The following is an 18,176-nucleotide window of genomic DNA, read 5'->3' as shown; positions in this document are numbered from 1 at the left end:
ACACCCTTGACTCAGAGAAATCTGCGAGGCCGGTCTGATCTAAAAAAGAGAGCTCAGATGAAAAATCTGCCTCAAAAACCTGGCAACGTGTGGTGGGAAATCAAGAGAGTACAAGTAGAACGCTTGTAATTAAAACTTCGGCTTTGATAAGAGTTTTGTGCCAACTCAGTGGGTGGTTGAGAAAATTGTGAAAAAGCACTTCTTCAATAAATCGCTGATTTCTGTTTTACAGTATAGATGATAATTAACTGTTCCAGTGTCCTAGTTTAAACAGCAATGTGTTTTCGTGGCTTTCGTTTGCATGTCCCCACAGATAGAAAATAGAAGCATTGTGTGTGTGTGTGTGTGTGTGTGTGTGTGTGTGTGTGTGTGTGTGTGTGTGTGTGTGTGTGTGTGTGTGTGTGTGTGTGCGTGTGTGTGCGTGTGTGCGCGCGCGCGCGCGCAAGAAAACACATCTACGCACACGCACACACACCAAGACATCTACAGTGGCATAAGATCACTATGCATGAAATCTCTAAATGTCCATCTCTAGTCCACACACAAAACAAATAGTTTCTGTGTCATTGGCGCAAACATCAAAGTGGAGATCCTTCATTCATATTTAACAACACATTTGAAATGGTTAAAACATACCAAGAATATGAACATTTTATCTGGATCATGAAAACATTGGCAGGACAAAATGCTAAAATAAATAAACAAATACATAAATATACTCAGCTAAAAATGCATGTGATTAATTTCATGCAGACACTGGCATTGTAAAGTCATTAAAAAGAAACGGCTCCCAACTGATTCTGATATAAATATATAAAACACACAAAACAAGCCTCATTACAGTTGCAGCTGGGGTATGGAAATCCCTCCCCCATCCCCCTCGGCCCAGGGAATGCGTGTTCCGGGAAAGCGGGGTTGAATTAATTGGCGGCACCAAGCCGGGGTATCATAACCGGGAGTTTGCCGGTGGTGTAGCTACAGGGATGCACTTTATTCCCAGCCCACGTGTAGAGCGCTGCTTCGGCTGGGTCTTGGATATTCACAGAGGCCGCCGCTGTCTGTCAAACACAGAATTTCCTGCCTGGCTGATACAGCCGCAGAGTACCGCACTAAACAGTCTACTCCATAGCGGAGCATACGGGTGGTCTGACAGTCTGACTCAGATATGGACCTCCTGTGTGAGGTTCTTCAGAACTTGGGGAATGCATGGGTTTAAAGGGACATGCACTCGCCCACTCGGACATCTAGAGCTTTCTTTGCAGGTGTGTTAGACTTCAAATAAAAATAAACAAGTGCACATTTCATCAAGGAGAACATTTTAGCACATAGGCTAAAGAATGAAACGTTCCATAAAAAACAAGTGATACTTCGCAAACACAGTGTGCCGAATTTCTTAGGTTTACCAATGATACCTTAGCTATTCATATTTCATGCTAGTACTGTCGTCACATGTTCATAACAGATAGGCCTGCCCTCTGGTGACAGCTAATGGCAAGAAAAAAGGAATATACTGCATGACATTGAGAGTATTTGGAGTTTGTCAGTCATAATCTTAAGGCAGGATATATTTGATTCTTATGACAGTGATACGATATGATTAAGACTATATCTCAAATAAAGTGTTATCAATTAACTAAATATATTTTACTACTGTTCCTCTAACTGGGTCAAGAGCTTCAAGTTCCTCGGTGTCCACATTACTAAGGAATTAACATGGTCCACGTAACACCAACACAGTGGTGAAGAAGGCACGACAATGCCTCTTCCCCCTCAGGAGGCTGAAAAGATTTGGCATGGGCCCACAGATCCTCAAAAAGATCTACAGCTGCACCATTGACAGCATATTGACAGGCTGCATCACCGCTTGGTATGGCAATTGCTTGGCATCCGACTGCAAGGCGCTACAGTGGGTAGTACGTATGGCTCAGTACATCACTGGGACAGAGCTCCCTGCCATCCAGGACTTCTATACCAGGCGGTGTCAGAGGAAGGCCCTAAAAATTGTTAAAGACTCCATCCACTCAAGTCATAGACTGTTCTCTCTACTACCGCATGGCAAATGGTATCGATGCACCAAGTCTGGAACCAACAGGACCCTGAACAGCTTCTACCTCCCCACCCATAACCCTGCTATATACAGTGCATTTGGAAAGTATTCAAACCCCTTGACTTTTTCTACATTTTGTTATGCTACAGCCTTATTTTAAAATTGATTCAATTGTTTTGTTCCCCCTCATCAAACTACACACAATACTCCATAATGACAAAGGAAAAACAGATTTATTTTTCTTCTCAAATTTATTAAAAATACAAAACTTAAATATCACATTTACATAAGTATTCAGACTCTTTACTCAGTACTTTGTTGAAGCACCTTTGGCAGCAATTACAGACTCAAGTCTTCATGGGTATGATGCTACAAGCTTGGCAGACTTGTATTTGGGGAGTTTCTCCCATTCTTCTCTGCTGATCCTCTCAAGCTCTGTCAGGTTGGATGGGGGGATGTTGCTATTTTCAGGTCTCTCCAGAGATATTTGATCGGGTTCAAGTCTGGGTTCTGGCTGGGTAACTCAAGGATATTCAGACTTGTCCCGAAGCCCCTCCTCTGTTGTCTTGGCTGTGTGCTTATGGTTGATGTCTTGTTGGAAGGTACCAACAAATGGTTCACCTTCCAACAGGACAATGACCCTAAGCACAGCCAAGACAACACAGGAGTGCCTTCGGGACATGTCTCTGAATGTCCTTGAGTGGCCCAGCCAGAGCCTGGACTTGAGAGACCTGAAAATGTGCAGCAACTTATGTAAATGTAATATGGATACTTATGTAAATGTGATATTTCAGTTTTTTGGTATTTCTAAAAACCTGTTTTTGCTTTGTCATTATGGGGTATTGTGTATAGATTGATGAGGGGAAAAACGATTTAATCCATTTCAGATTAAGGATGTAACATAACAAAATGTGGAAAAAGTCAAGGGGTCTGAATACTTTCTCAATGCACTGTATGTACATATCTACCTCAATTACCTCGTAACCCTGTACATCGACTCGGTACTAGGATATAGCCAAGTTATCATTACTCATTGTGTATTTATTCCTCATGCTACTATCTTTCTATTATTAAAAAAAATGTCTCTCTGCAAAAAAGTTGATTTGATATGATTTTAATTGGTTTCTCACAAGCATTGAAATAAGTGTGCCTATAACAACAACACGTTTTGGTGAGAAGAATGGTTTTGAATCTTGAATAGAGGGAACAGCAGGGATTCCAGGGACAAGATCGATTGTGGGTACAGCAGGGATTGTGGGGACAAGATGGATTGTGGGGACAGCAAGGATAGTGGGGACAGCAGGGATTGTGGGGGACTGGATTGCGGGGACAGCAGGAGGGATATGCTAGGTAAGCAGCTGGTGTCCTCACCTGTGAATTCTGGATCTGGATGGTCCCCTGGGAGAGTCCCTGGGTTAACACCTGCCCTTGCGATGTCACCATAGCAACCGGCTGATACAAGGTTCCACCTGAGGGTATAATCTGCGGTTATGAAAGTCAAGTGGCTTCTTCTTCTGTGAAAAGCAGTCGGCCTCGCGCAGGTTCGACTCGAGAGATATATTATCTCCCCCTAACACAACAATAACAACAACAACACGTAAACACGGACGGCGAGAATAAAGCACGAAACAAAAGGTGTATTCTTTCACCTCGGGGTCCTTGAGGAAGGAGTTGTTGTTTTGCTACTAATTACCACTAATTTAGATTCTCTGATTATGGGTGTTAAATTTGAGTTCATCTGAGTGTTGTGATCAAAGAGAAAGCTGGAATGAGATTGATTATTCTAGGTTGAAAGGGATTTCCGGAGGGTAGGGGTAACATTCCGCTGTACATAATAACAAGAAACCCATAGTTTCTTGAGTGAAACCCATAGTCACACTCTTGAGTGATATAGAACACCTTCATTAACACAAAATGTTTATTCTTAATTATATGTCAACAGCCTCTGTTTTACATAGGATATGCCCTAACCTACCAGCATGCTGTTGCATTGATAAAAACATGTATTGTGGCTAAACCTTCTCTCCCCCTGTTGTTGTTTTTAGATAATGCTGTTTTAAGTCCATTTTGTGCATGCAAGGTAGAACACTCTGTACAATTTGTACATAAACTGCAACTGTTCCTGCCTATGTATCTAAAATGTATAGGCAAAAGGGGCAGTTGTTATAAAGTACAATGTAAAGATGTAATATTAGCAGGTTAGCGTTTTTCATCATGAATCTTGTTAATGAGGCAGCTCTGAGAGTGGTCACTAGCTGGCACAGCCACAGTCATCAAATCTGACTTTAACTCTAACCTTAACTATACTGTTAACCCTAATGCCTAACTCTAACATTAAATTATGACCAAAATGCTCATTTTGTTTTCATAACATATAAAAAAAATAGACCATTTTGAATCTCTCAGTTCTGCTTCCAGGACAAGACTCATCCCAATAAATGAGAACAAGCATAATATTAGGGAAGGTGAGGTACCCATACAACTGGCTTGTGGAAGGTGGAAAGGCTTCTCACCTGACACCACCTGGGAATTGATGGTAGTCATGGCAATGTTGCCCTGTTGCAGGGTCCCGGTGGGCACCATGATTCCCGAGGAGTTGACGGAGCTGGAGACTGATGTCATGGACGGAGAGGACGTCTGGAGGAGGTCCTGGTGAGGTCAGAGGTCATAAGAAGAGAGGGAACCAGTGAGGGATCTGAGAAGGGCAGTCGAGGACTTACTGAATGTTTCAGATAGAAATGCCATGAATAGAGCTGACAGGACTCATTATTGCAACATGTAGGAGACAAATGTCTGTTCTTCAAAATTTACTTGAATCAAAACCTTCCACAATGTTGTACACTACTGAATATGACTCAGACGTTTGGACACAAGTATAATGGCCTTTCAGAAAAACAAAACAGTCTTGGCAGTAAAGTTAACAGATAAAATCATGTTTGAATGTAATTGTTCTTACGAATTGCAAAGTTTTATAAAGGATGTCCATTCCAAAAACCACCTGGCATCCAGGGTGTATAAAATACAAGGGGACTACACCTTCCGTTAAGGAAAAAGATTTGAAGATGAATATACAAGAATGTAAAGGAAAAAGGTGCGATTTTTTTATTTTAATGTACAGACTCTTAAACACAAATGGTTCAGTATAATATAATGAATATAACTTGTTGGACTCCCTCTAAAATGTACAAGGCAAAAATGACAATCGACAGCAAATATTGGGGATTTAAATCAGATGATCCTGTGCTTGTACATACAGTATGTTGGTCAAGTGTCCTAAGTTGGTCAAGTGTCCTAATAATGAAAGAAAAGCATTGTAAGTTAGAATTTTGTAAAGTTAGTGTGGGAGAAGTGGAAAAACTATTGTTGTCGATCAATAATGATAAACCTCCTGGCATTGACAACTTAGATGGAAAGCTACTGGTAGCTGACTCTATATCCACTAGTATCTGTCATAAGTTTAATCTGAGTGTAGAGGAAAGTGTTTGTCCCCAGATCTGGAGGGAAGCAAAAGTAATTCCGCTACTTTAAAGTGGTAAAGCAGACCTATCAGCTTTCTGCCAGCTCTTAGCAAACTGTTGGGAAAAATGGTGTTTGACCAAATACAATGCTATTTCTCTGTAAACAAATTAACAACAGACCTTCAGAATGCTTTAAAAAAATGTATTTAACTAGGCAAGTCAGTTAAGATCAAATTCTTATTTACAATGGCAGCCTAGGAGCAGTGGTTAACTGCCTTGTTCAGGGACAGAACGACAGATTTGTACCCTGTCAGCTCAGGGATTCAATCTAGCAACCTTTCGGTTACTGGCCCAACGCTATATCCACTAGACTACCTGCCACCCCAGATAGCCTAGTGAGCACTCAACATGATGATTACTGATAATTGGTTGAAAGTAATTGATAATAAGAAGATTGTGGGAGCTGTACTGTTAGATTTCAGTGCAGCCTTTGATATTATTGACTGTAACCTGTTGTTGAAAACGTATGTGTTATGGCTTTTCAATCTCTGCCATATCGTGGATTCAAAGCTATCTATCTAATGGAATCTTTTCTAATGTCAAACTTGTAAAGTGTAGTGTACCACAGGGAAGCTCTTAAAGCCCTCTACACTTTTCTATTTTTACCAATGACCTGCCACTGGCATTAAACAAAGCCTGTGTGTCCATGTATGCTGATGATTCAACCATATACCATATACAGCTAATGAAGTCACTGAAACCCTTAACAAAGAGTTGCAGTCAGTTTTGGAATGGGTGGCCAGTAATAAACTGCTTCTGAACACACAAGTTTTAGACCTCAGCTGAATCTGGTAATGAAATGTGTGGCTGTTGAACCAGTTGAGGAGACTAAATTACTTGGTTTTACCTTAGATTGTAAACCGTTATGGACAAAACATATACAGTGGGGCAAAAAAGTATTTAGTCAGCCACCAATTGTGCAAGTTCTCCCACTTAAAAAGATGAGAGAGGCCTGTCATTTTCATCATAGGTACACTTCAACTATGACAGACAAAATGAGGAAAAAATCCAGAAAATCACATTGTAGGATTTTTTATGAATTTATTTGCAAATTATGGTGGAAAATTAGTATTTTGAAAGAAAAGCAAAAAATATTGTCCTTTAAAATAACATCAAATTGATCAGAAATACAATGTAGACATTGTTAATGTTGTAAATGACTATTGTAGCTGTAAACGGCTGATTTTTAATGGAATATAGGCGTAGGCGTACAGAGGCCCATTATCCGCAACCATCACTCCTGTGTTCCAATGGCACATTGTGTTAGCTAATCCAAGTGTATCCTTTTAAAAGGCTAATTGATCCCTTTTGCAATTAAGTTAGCACCACTGAAACCTGTAGTTCTGATTAATGAAGCAATAAAACTGGCCTTTTTACACTAGTTGAGTATCTGTAGCATCAGCATTTGTGGGTTCGATTACAGGCTCAAAATGGCTAGAAAAAAAGCACTTTCTTCTGAAACTCATCAGTCTATTTTTGTTCTGAGAAATTAAGGCTATTCCAAGCGAGAAATTGCCAAGAAACTGAAGATCTCATACAAAGCTGTGTACTACTCCCTTCACAGAACAGCGCAAACTGTCTCTAACCAGGATAGAAAGAGAAGTGGGAGCCCCCGGTGCATATCTGAGCAAGACGGCAAGTACATCAGAGTGTCTAGTTTGAGAAACAGGTGCCTCACAAGTCCTCAACTGGCAGCTTCATTAAATAGTACCCGCATAACACTCAACATCAACAGTGAAGAGGCGACTCTGGGATGCTGGCCTTCTAGGCAGAGTTGCAAAGAATTTTTTTTTTCTCAGACTGGCAAATAAAAAGAAAAGATTAAGATGGGCAAAAGAATACAGACACAGGACAGAGGAACTCTGCCTAGAAGGCCAGCATCCCGGAGTCGCCTCCTCGCTGTTAACGTTGAGACTGGTGTTTTGCGGGTATTATTTAATGAGGCTGTCAGTTGACGACTGACGTTTTATATTTTTGTTCAGTATAAATTGTAAAGCATTTTGTCTGTAATATCTTTTTTGTTATGTGTAGGAACGCAGTAACACTACCTGTCACCATTGGCATTGGCTAATTGGGCTACTAATAAGTCAAACCCTATTGGAAAATAATATTCTCTCTATTTCAAGGTGCAATAAAATGTAATACACACAAATGCAGCATTTATCTTGCTGGGCATTAACCTCCCGGAGAATACACCAAATGCTTCCATGCACAGGACACTAACTCTCATTGCTAAAAGGGTCATTGTAAGGGATTGGAAAGAGGAGCAGCCGCCCTCATTTGCTGAAGGGCTCCAACTGTCTCTGTCAAATTTGAGATAACTATTGCAAATATAAATGGAGAGTCAAAAGAAAAAGATATGGGTCATGCTTGAAGTTACTTCCTTAGAGTGAACGAAAACAGGGGGAAATGTATGTCATTTATATTAACATAAAAAATAAAAAGACGAAACAGATGAAACAGTTGGCGCTTTCTAAGTGCATACCAGAGACATTCTGTTTAGAGTGCATATGTGTATGCGTGCACCAGTGTGCATATCCCATGTCATTTCAAAGTCTAGTTTTGATTTAATTTTGGTTGTCTTGTCAACTAACGTTAAATGTGAAATTAGCAACAAAAATTCACCATGTCAATGGATTTAGGTAAAAAATATTAAATTAAAATATGATGACTTGTTGCAAATCCAATCCGTTAATTCAATGTCATCACATACATTTTTTGCAGTTGAAATGACATGGAAACAATGTTGATTCAATTAGTTTTTGTTTGTCTGTCTCTTACCTGCTGCAGGCTAAGTGAGGTGTGTGAGGGCGAGTAAGGTCCGCCCAGATCATTGCGGAGCAGGTTGTCGCTGTGCATCTTGGTCTTGAGGCAGGTGATGTAGCGGTTGCAAAAGTCCTTGCAGAGCTCATTAACCTTCTCCAGTTCCAGCAGGTGGATCCTCAGCACCTGGATGGCCTTCACCATCTGAGGAGAGAGAGAGAGGAAAATAAGCAGGCTCAATGACTGGGGAAAGAAGGAGGCTATATGCTAGCCTTCATGCTAGTCTGAGCTAGCTCAACTTTAAGCTAGCTCCATTGTTGCTTTCTCCAGGTTTAAAAAAGTGCAACTAGGGGTTGTTTCAGGACAGACCCCTTGTGTGCCTTATAGATTATGTGCTTGCCCTAGTCTGTCAGTCCCTGAACATTCTCAGATAGCCCTTGACATAACACTTGCTAATCCATGACCCTCTCAAAATTCTTAACCATGATCCAATCCTTTTCCCAACCAGGCTTCCCATTCCTGTGCTCACTCTCTCAAAGTCAGCACTCAAGGGCACCAGAATGGGGTGGAAAAGTGCTTGACCAAGGAGGAGAAAAATCTGGCTGTAATAGCCTTGTTAAAGTTTTTAGTTTATTTGTTACAATTCATTGGAGTAAGATGTAAAAGATGATCAAATTGCTTCTGTATTGTAATGTCGTTAATGCATTTATTTTGAATAAATATTTATTTAATGTACAAGTGAATAGGTTGGTTTACTTTTAAGTTTTCACCAATTAGGTAGCTTGTTAAGCTGTGGTCAATGGGAGAGTTGACCTGGTTAACATGAGGACTGGGAAAGAGACATTGATGAAAGAGGAAGAGACATTTTTATTTATTTTATTTCACCTTTATTTGAGCAGGTAGGCCATTTGAGAACAAGTTCTCATTTACAACTGCTACCTGGCCAAGATAAAGGAAAGCAGTGGGACAAAAACAACAACACACATAAACAAACGCATAGTCAATGAGACAATAGAACCATCTATGTACAGTATGTGCAAATGTAGAAGAGTAGGGAGGTAAGGCAATAAATAGGCCATAGAGGCGAAATAATGACAACTTAGCATCAACACTGAAGTGATTGATGTGCAGATGATGATGTGCAAGGAGAGGTAAGAGCAAGAGCAAGAGGATAAAGAACAATATGGGGATGAGGTAGTTGGGTGTGCTATTTACAGATTGGCTGTATATATGTACAGTGATCGGTAAGCTGCTCTGACAGCTGATGCTTAAAGTTAAAGAGGGACATATAAGACTCTAGCTTCAGTGATTTTTGCAATTCGTTGAAGTCATTGGCAGCGGAGAACTGGAAGGAAAGGCGGACAAAGGAAGTATTGGCTTTGGGGATGACCAGTGAAATATACCTGCTGGAGCGTGTGCTATGGGTGGGTGTTGCTGTGGTGACCAGTGAGCTGAGATAAGGTGGGGCTTTACCGAGCAAAAACTTATAGATGACCTGGGGCAAGTGGGTTTGGCGACGAATATGTAGTAAGGACCAGCCAACGAGAGGTCGCAGTGGTGGGTAGAATATGGGGCTTTGGTGACAAAACAGACTATATCCAGTTTGCTGAGTAGAGTGTTGGAGGCTATTTTGTAAATGGTATTGCTGAAGTCAAGGATCGGTAGGATAGTCAGTTTTACGAGGGTATGTTTGGCAGTATGAGTGAAGGAGGCTTTGTTGCGAAATATGAAGCCGATTCTAGATTTAATTTTGTATTGAAGATGCTTAATTTGAGTCTGGAAGGAGAGTTTACTGTCTAACCAGACACATAGGTATTTGTAGTTGTTCACATATTCTAAGTCAAAACCGTCCAGAGTAGTGATGCTAGTCGAGCGGGCGGGTGCAGGCAACAATCGGTTGAAGAGCATGCATTTAGTTTTACTAGCATTTAAAAGCAGTTGGAGGCCACGGAAGGAGTGTTGTATGGCATTGAAGCTCGTTTGGAGATTTGTTAACACAGTGTCCAAAGAAGTGCCAGAGGTATACAGAATGGTGTCGTCTGCGTAGAGGTGGATCAAAGAATCACCAGCAGCAAGATTGACATAATCGATGTATACAGAAAAAAAAGTTGGCCCGAGAATTGAACGCTGTGGCACCCCATAGAGACTGCCAGAGGTCCGGACAACAGGCCCTCCGATTTGACACACTGAACTCTATCTGAGAAGTAGTTGGTGAACCAGGCGAGGCAGTAATTTGAGAAACCAAGGCTATTAAGTCTACCAATAAGAATGTGATGATTGCCAGAGTTGATAGCCTTGGCCAGGTCGATGAAGACAGCTGCACAGTACTCCCTTTTATTGATGCTGGTTATGATGTTGTTTAGGACCTTGAGCGTGGCTCAGGTGCACCCATGACCAGCCTCAGGTGCACCCATGACCAGCTCGTAAACCAGATTGCATAGTGGAGAAGGTACGGTGGGATTCGAAATGGTCGGTATTCTGTTTGTTAACTTGGCTTTCGAAGATTTTAGAAAGGCAGGGCAGGGTGGATATAGGTCTATAGCAGTTTGGGTCTAGAGTGTCGGACCCTTTGAAAAGGGGGAGGACCGTGGCAGCTTTCCAATCTTTGGGGATCTCAGATGATACGAAAGAGAGGGTGAACAGGCTAGTAATAGGGGTTGCAACAATTTCGGCGGATAATTTTAGAGAGGGTCCAGATTGTCTATCCCAGCTGATTTGTAGGGATCCAGATTTTGCCACTCTTTCAGAACATCAACTGGATTTGGGAGAAGGAGAAGCTTGGGAAAGTTGCTGCAGGGGGTGTTGAGCTGTTGCCCTGGGTAGGGGTAGCCAGGTGGAAAGCATGGCCAGCCGTAGAAAAATGCTTATTGAAATGATTAGTTATCGTAGATTTATTGGTGGTGACAGTGTTTCATAGCCTCAGTGCAGTGGGCAACTGGGAGGAGGTGCTCTTATTCTCCATGGACTTTACAGTGTCCCAAAACGTTTTGGAATTAGTGCTACATGATGCAAATTTCTGTTTGAAAAAGTTAGCCTTAGCTTTCCTAACTGACTGAGTTTATTGGTTCCTGACTTCCCTGAAAAGTTGCATATCGCGATATGGGGGCTATTTGATGCTAATGCAGAACGCCAGAGGATGTTTTTGTGCTGGTCAAGGTCAGTCAAGTCTGGGGTGAACCAATGGCTATATCTGATTTGTTCTTGCAAGCTTATTTAAGATGGCGAGGAAAGCACTTTTAAAGAGCAACCAGGCATCCTCTACTGATGGGATGAGGTCAGTATCCTTCCAGGATACCCGGGCCAGGTCGGTTAGATAGGCTTGCTTGCTGAAGTGTTTTAGGGAGCGTTTGACAGTGATGAGGGGTGGTCGTTTGACCGCGGACCCATTATGCACACAGGCAATGAGGCAATGATCGCTGAGATCCTGGTTGAAGACAGCAGACGTGTATTTAGAGGGTAAGTTTGTCAGGATGATATCTAAGAGGATGCCCATGGTTACAGATTTAGGGTTGTACCTGGTAGGTTCCTTAATAATTTGTGTGAGATTGAGGGCATCTATCTTAGAATGTAGGACGGCCAGGGTGTTAAGCATATCCCAGTTTAGGTCACCTAACAGTACGAACTCTGAAGATAGATGGGGGGCAAACAATTCACATATGGTGAACATTATCAGTGTTGGTGAAGAAAAACGATGAAAGAAGATGATAAAAATAGAACAAAACACGTATCTACCGAGTTTTGAAGGGAAATACTGATTTTATTTTATAAGAGAGTATTATTTTTTTTTTAAGAAAGACTTAGTAGAGACTGAATCTACCGTCTCATCGTGGCGGTATTTGACAGCCTCGAGGTCAGCCTAGCATCGTGCGAAACCTGGAGAGAATTGCTTGTGGAAGATTAACGAGTTTATGTTTCCATGGCATATCTGTTGCTGTTAATGAGTACTGTCTGCATTGATAGCTGTGCTTGCTGTGGATCTTGTGAGGACAGCTGCACGGAAATGTTATACTTCGCTGAGGAAATATCTACGAGTAACGTTAGTGAGTAACCACAGCGATGGGGTGCTTCGGGACTTCTTCTTTTGCTAACGAGTTTAAGCAAACTTGCAAGTAATTTGGACACGGGTCCTGTTTTTTTTTTGTGTTTATTATTTAAATTTCTTTTGGTGTGGTACATTGAAAATGTGACAAAATACATCTTGAATCTTACGTCTGTTGCATTGGTGGAGTTATTTACTGTTTCATCTTCATTTAAATGTATGAAAGCATATCCTTATATAATAACAAATCTATAAGCATTCTACCTGAAGTTAATACCCTAGTTGTCATCACCCTAGCAAGTTTACAATAGGGATTCTTACTGGAGATGTCCCTCTCTCCTAATATCCCATGCTGTTGAGATATTCTACGGTAATATCGTAAGAGTCAAATTCGAGCCAGTTGAGATGTTACATGACAATTACCGCTGCTTGTTTAGTCGGGGCCTTGTGCCATCTCAGCCAGTCAGCTTACTGTACTGTGGAAGAGTTAGTGTGTGCTGGGTCCAGCCCCCGACCAGCACCTTGTAAAGCACACAGATGCGGGGTTAATTGACTGCCGCACCACTTGTCGCCGAGCACCCACATAATAATTTCTCTCTCTCTAGCCACCCTCCATATTTCTCCTAATTTCTAATTACTGCTAGCTGTCATAGAATGGTAGGAGGGAGGGATCATGAGGGGAAGAGTGGGAAAGGGGAAGAGAGAGAAAGGGTGAATAGAATAGAAACAGATATTGAGAGAGACAAAGGAGGAAAGTAAGAGGTACAAGAGGGAGGGGTAGAGGTAGACGTGTGTGAGGGAGCAAGAGAGAGAGCTAATTGAAGAGAGAACTGTGTACATGAGAAAGGGTGAGAGAGAAAATAAGACAACTTTATTGTGGGTGGGACCTGAAAGGGATATTTAACATAGCTTCCTTACGCTGAGGAGGCATCTCAGTAGTTCAGGGTGGCTTACTAATGTTGAGGATGATTTGCTCTCTCTACTGGTGGAGGAAGTCATCACAGTATGACTATGACTACTGCTCAATATTAGGAAGCCATGTTAGACTTTGAGATGGTTCAAATCCCAGTTAAACTATTTAGATGGCCCCCAGGCGGGGTACTAACCAGGTTGTCCAGCTCAGGGTCCTCGCTGAAGAACGGCTTGTGGTCCTGCTCCTGCTGGTGGACAAAGTTTTCGATGTCCACATCGAAGCTGGCAGAGGTGATGCACTCGGAGCCCTGGGTGGCCTGCTCACACTTCTCAAACAGCAGGGCCAGCAGTGGGAATAGAGGGTGTCTGGAAGGATAGGAGAAGACAGGAAGTAGTTAAACTTCATAACTGCTCTAGCTGTATCTTGATTGCCGTATAAGTAGTAGTTCTAGGTACAAAGAGGAGTTGCCTCGATATTGTTGCCTCGATATTGGCGTATTTGAGGTATGTATCATGTTAAAAGACTGAGGCAGGTATTCAATCCGATCGCACTTTTTAGACAATGGTCCTTTTAAAGGCAATGTTTGTGTTCGCTGAGACCACATTCACAGTAAACACTGCATATGTCGGCTCAATCGGAAAATACCTAAATGGCGCATTGTCCCAATGTGTGATCAGATTCAATCCCGGCCTTAGAGGGAAGTTTAGTTGTGCATTGTGTGTTAACTACAGCATGTTGTACTGCAACAATGCTCTATTTGACAACCAGGAACTGCATTAGCAAGATAACTTGATCGTTAACTCAAAAGACAAATGCAACAGACAAAGAAAACGGTAGACAATGAGATCCGACTGTTGTTTCAATGTAATTTGTCAACATATTGTGACGATGAATCTATGTTTGAAACACATTTGGATTTGCAAAAAGTAATCAACCAGTAGTGTTTTCATATCATTTCAACCTGCGTTGCAAACATTGAACTACAATTACTTAACCTAACTTCACCATAATCATCAAACTATGTACTGTATATGTTGAAATCCATGTAAAATTGCAAAAAATCTCACTTAGAATCTACATGGGAATTGCAGCACATGCAACATCAGATCCATTCTTTTTATGACCATGTTGTTCTTTCTGCTTGCATTTTGTATTTATATAAATGTGTGTATTTTCTGTAATGTATATAATTCAGGGCTCATCTGTAAAAGAGCCATTGGTTATAGTATGACTCCCTGATGAAATAAAGGTTTAAAAAATGATATATATATATATATATAGTGTATATTGGCTGGATTAAATTATGTTGAATTTCATATTTGATTAGACATATTTTATTTGACCTTGTTTCAATGTCGATAGTAAAAAGGTATGTTTGAATCTATGTCAATATTTCAACATCATGCCATCAACCTAAATAAAGAGATGTCAATATTGAAATAAAATCTGAAGCCACAACGATATCTGCCTGAACAGTGACTCTGTACTTGTATAATGAGGGGACATGTACCATCCAGACGACTACCTCTACGTACCTATGCTTAGCTTTGGAAACAAGTTGTGTTAGTTTCTGCTGAGCTATCATCTCAACACAAATGGACACGGATCAGCGTCCATACTCATTTGCATAGCTATGCTGTACCGTAATAACATTGAATGATTGAAAGTAACTCCTTTATCTTGTTTTACACAAGCTATGTGAAAGTAAGTTCAGAATAAGATTGGGTTTATGTAGGCTACATTCAATGTAGTAGATTGACATCTGATATGCCCAAAGGACACCATCATTCCAATGTATAGCTAGGTATACTATCATTCATTTATGATTGATTGCTTTAAATTTAGAAGTATTTACGATTAGCCCTATAAATAGGGTGCCACATGAATTATATTAATAATACACTTTTACCTTTGGAAATTGTATTTAATAAATATGTTATTCATAATACTCTGAACAAAAATATAAACGCAACATGCAACAATTTCAACGATTTTAATTAGTTACAGTTCATATAAAGAAATCAGTCAATTGAAATAAATAAATAAATAAATTAAGCCAAAATCTATAGATTTCACATGACTGGGCAGGGGCACACCCACGTGTGAGCCTGGGAGGGTATAGGCCCACCCACTGGGGAGCAAGGCCCAGCCAATCAGAATTTGTTTTTACCCACAAAAGGGCTTTATTACAGACGGAAATACTCCTCAATTTCATCAGCTGTCCGGGTGGCTAGTCTCAGACAATCCCGCAGGTGAAGAAGCCGGTTGTGGAGGTCCTGGGCTGGCATGGATACACGTGGTCTGCAGTTGAGACTGGTTGGACATACTGACAAATTTTCTAAAATGACATTGGTGGAGAAATGAACATTCAATTCTCTGGCAACAGCTCTGGTGGACATTCTTGCAGTCAGCATGTCAATTGCACACTCCCTCAAAACTTGAGACATCTGTGGCATTGTGTTGTGAGTTGATATTTTTGTTCAGTATATATATTGATAAGACTATTATTAATATAATGAATTTGGCATTCTATTTATAGGGCTACATTTTCATATGATATTTTGTGATTGACATTGCATGAAATGTTGCCACACTGGTGAAAAGGGTACAGTATCTAGTCAACCTGTTTGATGCCGACCGACACCTGCACCCAATTGACCTGATTGCCTTTATTATGAGAAGCCTACGATAATTAACACAAAGCACAACCAATTTCAAGCTAAACAAGCCCTGTGGAGAAGACAATTGTAAGACAATCATTTTATCACCTATAGACTTATTTTGATTGTTTGTTGGACTACTGCAATTGAGCTGTGACTTATCATCAACGGTGGCGTAAATGCCATGCATCTGTTTTAGCTCTTGTAGAGTCTAGCGATAATGGAAAATCTGACATTTTGACTGAAACTAGTGTAGATGGTAACGTGAGTGACACCTCCAGTGTTACAACAAGTGATCGTACTGAAAGGTTGTTTGATAGGGATGAGATTAAGAGGTTGTCTGATTGTGTGAAGCAGGATCTTCTCAAACTGCAACAAAGGGTGGTATATGTGTGAAGCTGGGATCTTGGGCTAATGAAAATAACCTCACCACGAGTGGAATAAATAGTTTCAGATTAAAGGCTCTTTGAACGGAAGGGTAGAGTTACACTCCGAGGGGACACATCCAGAGAGAAAATATGAATTCAATAACTTGGCCTACATGGCTAGCCATCAAGTAGCTACATCTCCATTAGTAGAATCTGGAGTTTCTTGTATTTCATGGTTTCTATTAGATTATATGCATATGGTATGCTTGGGCGTCATGATTTTCCTTAAATGAGGCCCTAAAACATGCATTGTCTTCCTGTCAGAAAATCAAGTTGTCAGAGGCTCTGATCTCCTTTCAAAGGCTTATTGCTAAAAGAATTTGCCTGACAACCTCTGTGATTGGCAGGACTCGACTGACGAAAGGCCACGGAGTACAGGTAGTTTTTGCTTTACACTGGTCCCATAGTATTGAAGGATGTTTCCAAAAAGGTCTAACCTGGACGATGCTGTGTCGCATCCGGCCACGACCGGGAGACCCATGAGGCTGCGCACAATTGGCCCAGCGTTGTCCGGGTTAGGGGAGAGTTTGGCCGGCCGGGATGGCCTTGTCCCATACACACTGACTTTGGTTGCCAGCTGTACGGTGTTTCCTCCAACACATTGTTGCGGGTGCCTTTCAGGCAAGCAGTGTGTCAAGAAGCAGTGTGGCTTGCGTCCGTACGGGAGTTGCAGCGATGGGACAAGACTGTAACTACCAATTGGACATCATGAAAAAGGGGTGAAAAAAATCTATTAAATAAAAGCCCACATAATCCATTGGTACAAGAGACAAGGAGACTGTCTGAATCAAGCCAAGTGAAACATACTGCCAAGAACATCCAACCATCATCACCGTTGGTAGGATAATCATAATCGTAGATCATCAATTTTATTTTCCAATGATTGCATGTTAGCAAGTAGAATGGATGGCAGTGGGACTTCACTCGCTCGCCTAAGGATTCTCAGAAGGCAGCCCGATCTGTGCCCTCTTTTCCCCCATATTTTCTTAAGGAAAAAGCTTCTTCCAGTTCATGGTGAGGAATCGCTGTTCTGATGTACTGTCACGCTCGTCGAAATGAGTAGACCAAGGTGCAGCGTGCATAGAGTTCCACATAATTTTAATAAACCGAAACTCACTGAACAAACAACCAAATGAAGCGTGAAGCTACTGTTGTGCACTCAGGCAACTAAATGTAGACAAGATCCCACAAACACAAATGAGGAAATGGCTATCTAAATATGATCCCCAATCAGAGACAACGATAAACAGCTGTCTCTGATTGGGAACCATATCAGGCCAATATAGACATACAAAACACCTAGATGACCCACCCTACTCACTATCACGCCCCAACCAACATAGAGAAAAAACTGCTTACTATGTTCAGGGCATGACATGTACAGAAGTTACTACCAAGAAGGCTCAAATGCAGCACAAGCCACCAGGTAATGACGACCCCTTTGTCTCCCCAATTTCGTAATATCCAATTACAGTCCCATCGCTGCAACTCCTGTACGGACTCGGGAGAGGCGAAGGATGGGAGCCGTGCATCCTGCAAAACATGACCCTGCCAAGCTCGCTTATCTCGGAAGCCAGCCGCACCGACGTGTCTGAGGAAACACTGTACAACTAGTGACCGAAGTCAGCTTGCAGGCTCCCGGCTGCCACAAGGAGTTGCTAGAGTGCAATGGGAAAAGGAATCCTGGCCGGCCAAACCCTCCCCTAACCCAGACGACGCTGGGCTAATTGTGCGCTGCCTCATGGGTCTCCTGGTTACGGTCTGCTGTAATGCCTCAAGCACTGCGATGTGTTTAGGTTGCATTTTAG

The 18,176-nt window shown here is 41.5% G+C and overlaps 1 protein-coding gene across 1 annotated transcript in view; it reads right to left on the bottom strand.

The window, feature by feature from the left end:
• Positions 1-18,176, bottom strand: part of LOC109872944 (homeobox protein PKNOX2) — a 96,870-nt gene that overhangs the window by 4,748 nt on the left and 73,946 nt on the right. Inside the window, exons 4-7 of the mRNA XM_020464376.2 lie at positions 13,474-13,645; positions 8,347-8,532; positions 4,561-4,696; positions 3,419-3,516 (exon numbers count right to left, since the gene is read on the bottom strand). Of these exons, the coding sequence (XP_020319965.1) occupies positions 3,419-3,516; positions 4,561-4,696; positions 8,347-8,532; positions 13,474-13,645 (592 nt within the window). The remainder of the gene's footprint in view (positions 1-3,418; positions 3,517-4,560; positions 4,697-8,346; positions 8,533-13,473; positions 13,646-18,176) is intronic.

Source organism: Oncorhynchus kisutch, linkage group LG28 (assembly GCF_002021735.2).
Source record: "Oncorhynchus kisutch isolate 150728-3 linkage group LG28, Okis_V2, whole genome shotgun sequence".
Classification (NCBI taxonomy): Eukaryota; Metazoa; Chordata; class Actinopteri; order Salmoniformes; family Salmonidae; genus Oncorhynchus; species Oncorhynchus kisutch.
This window is presented reverse-complemented; position numbering and strand designations above follow the sequence as displayed.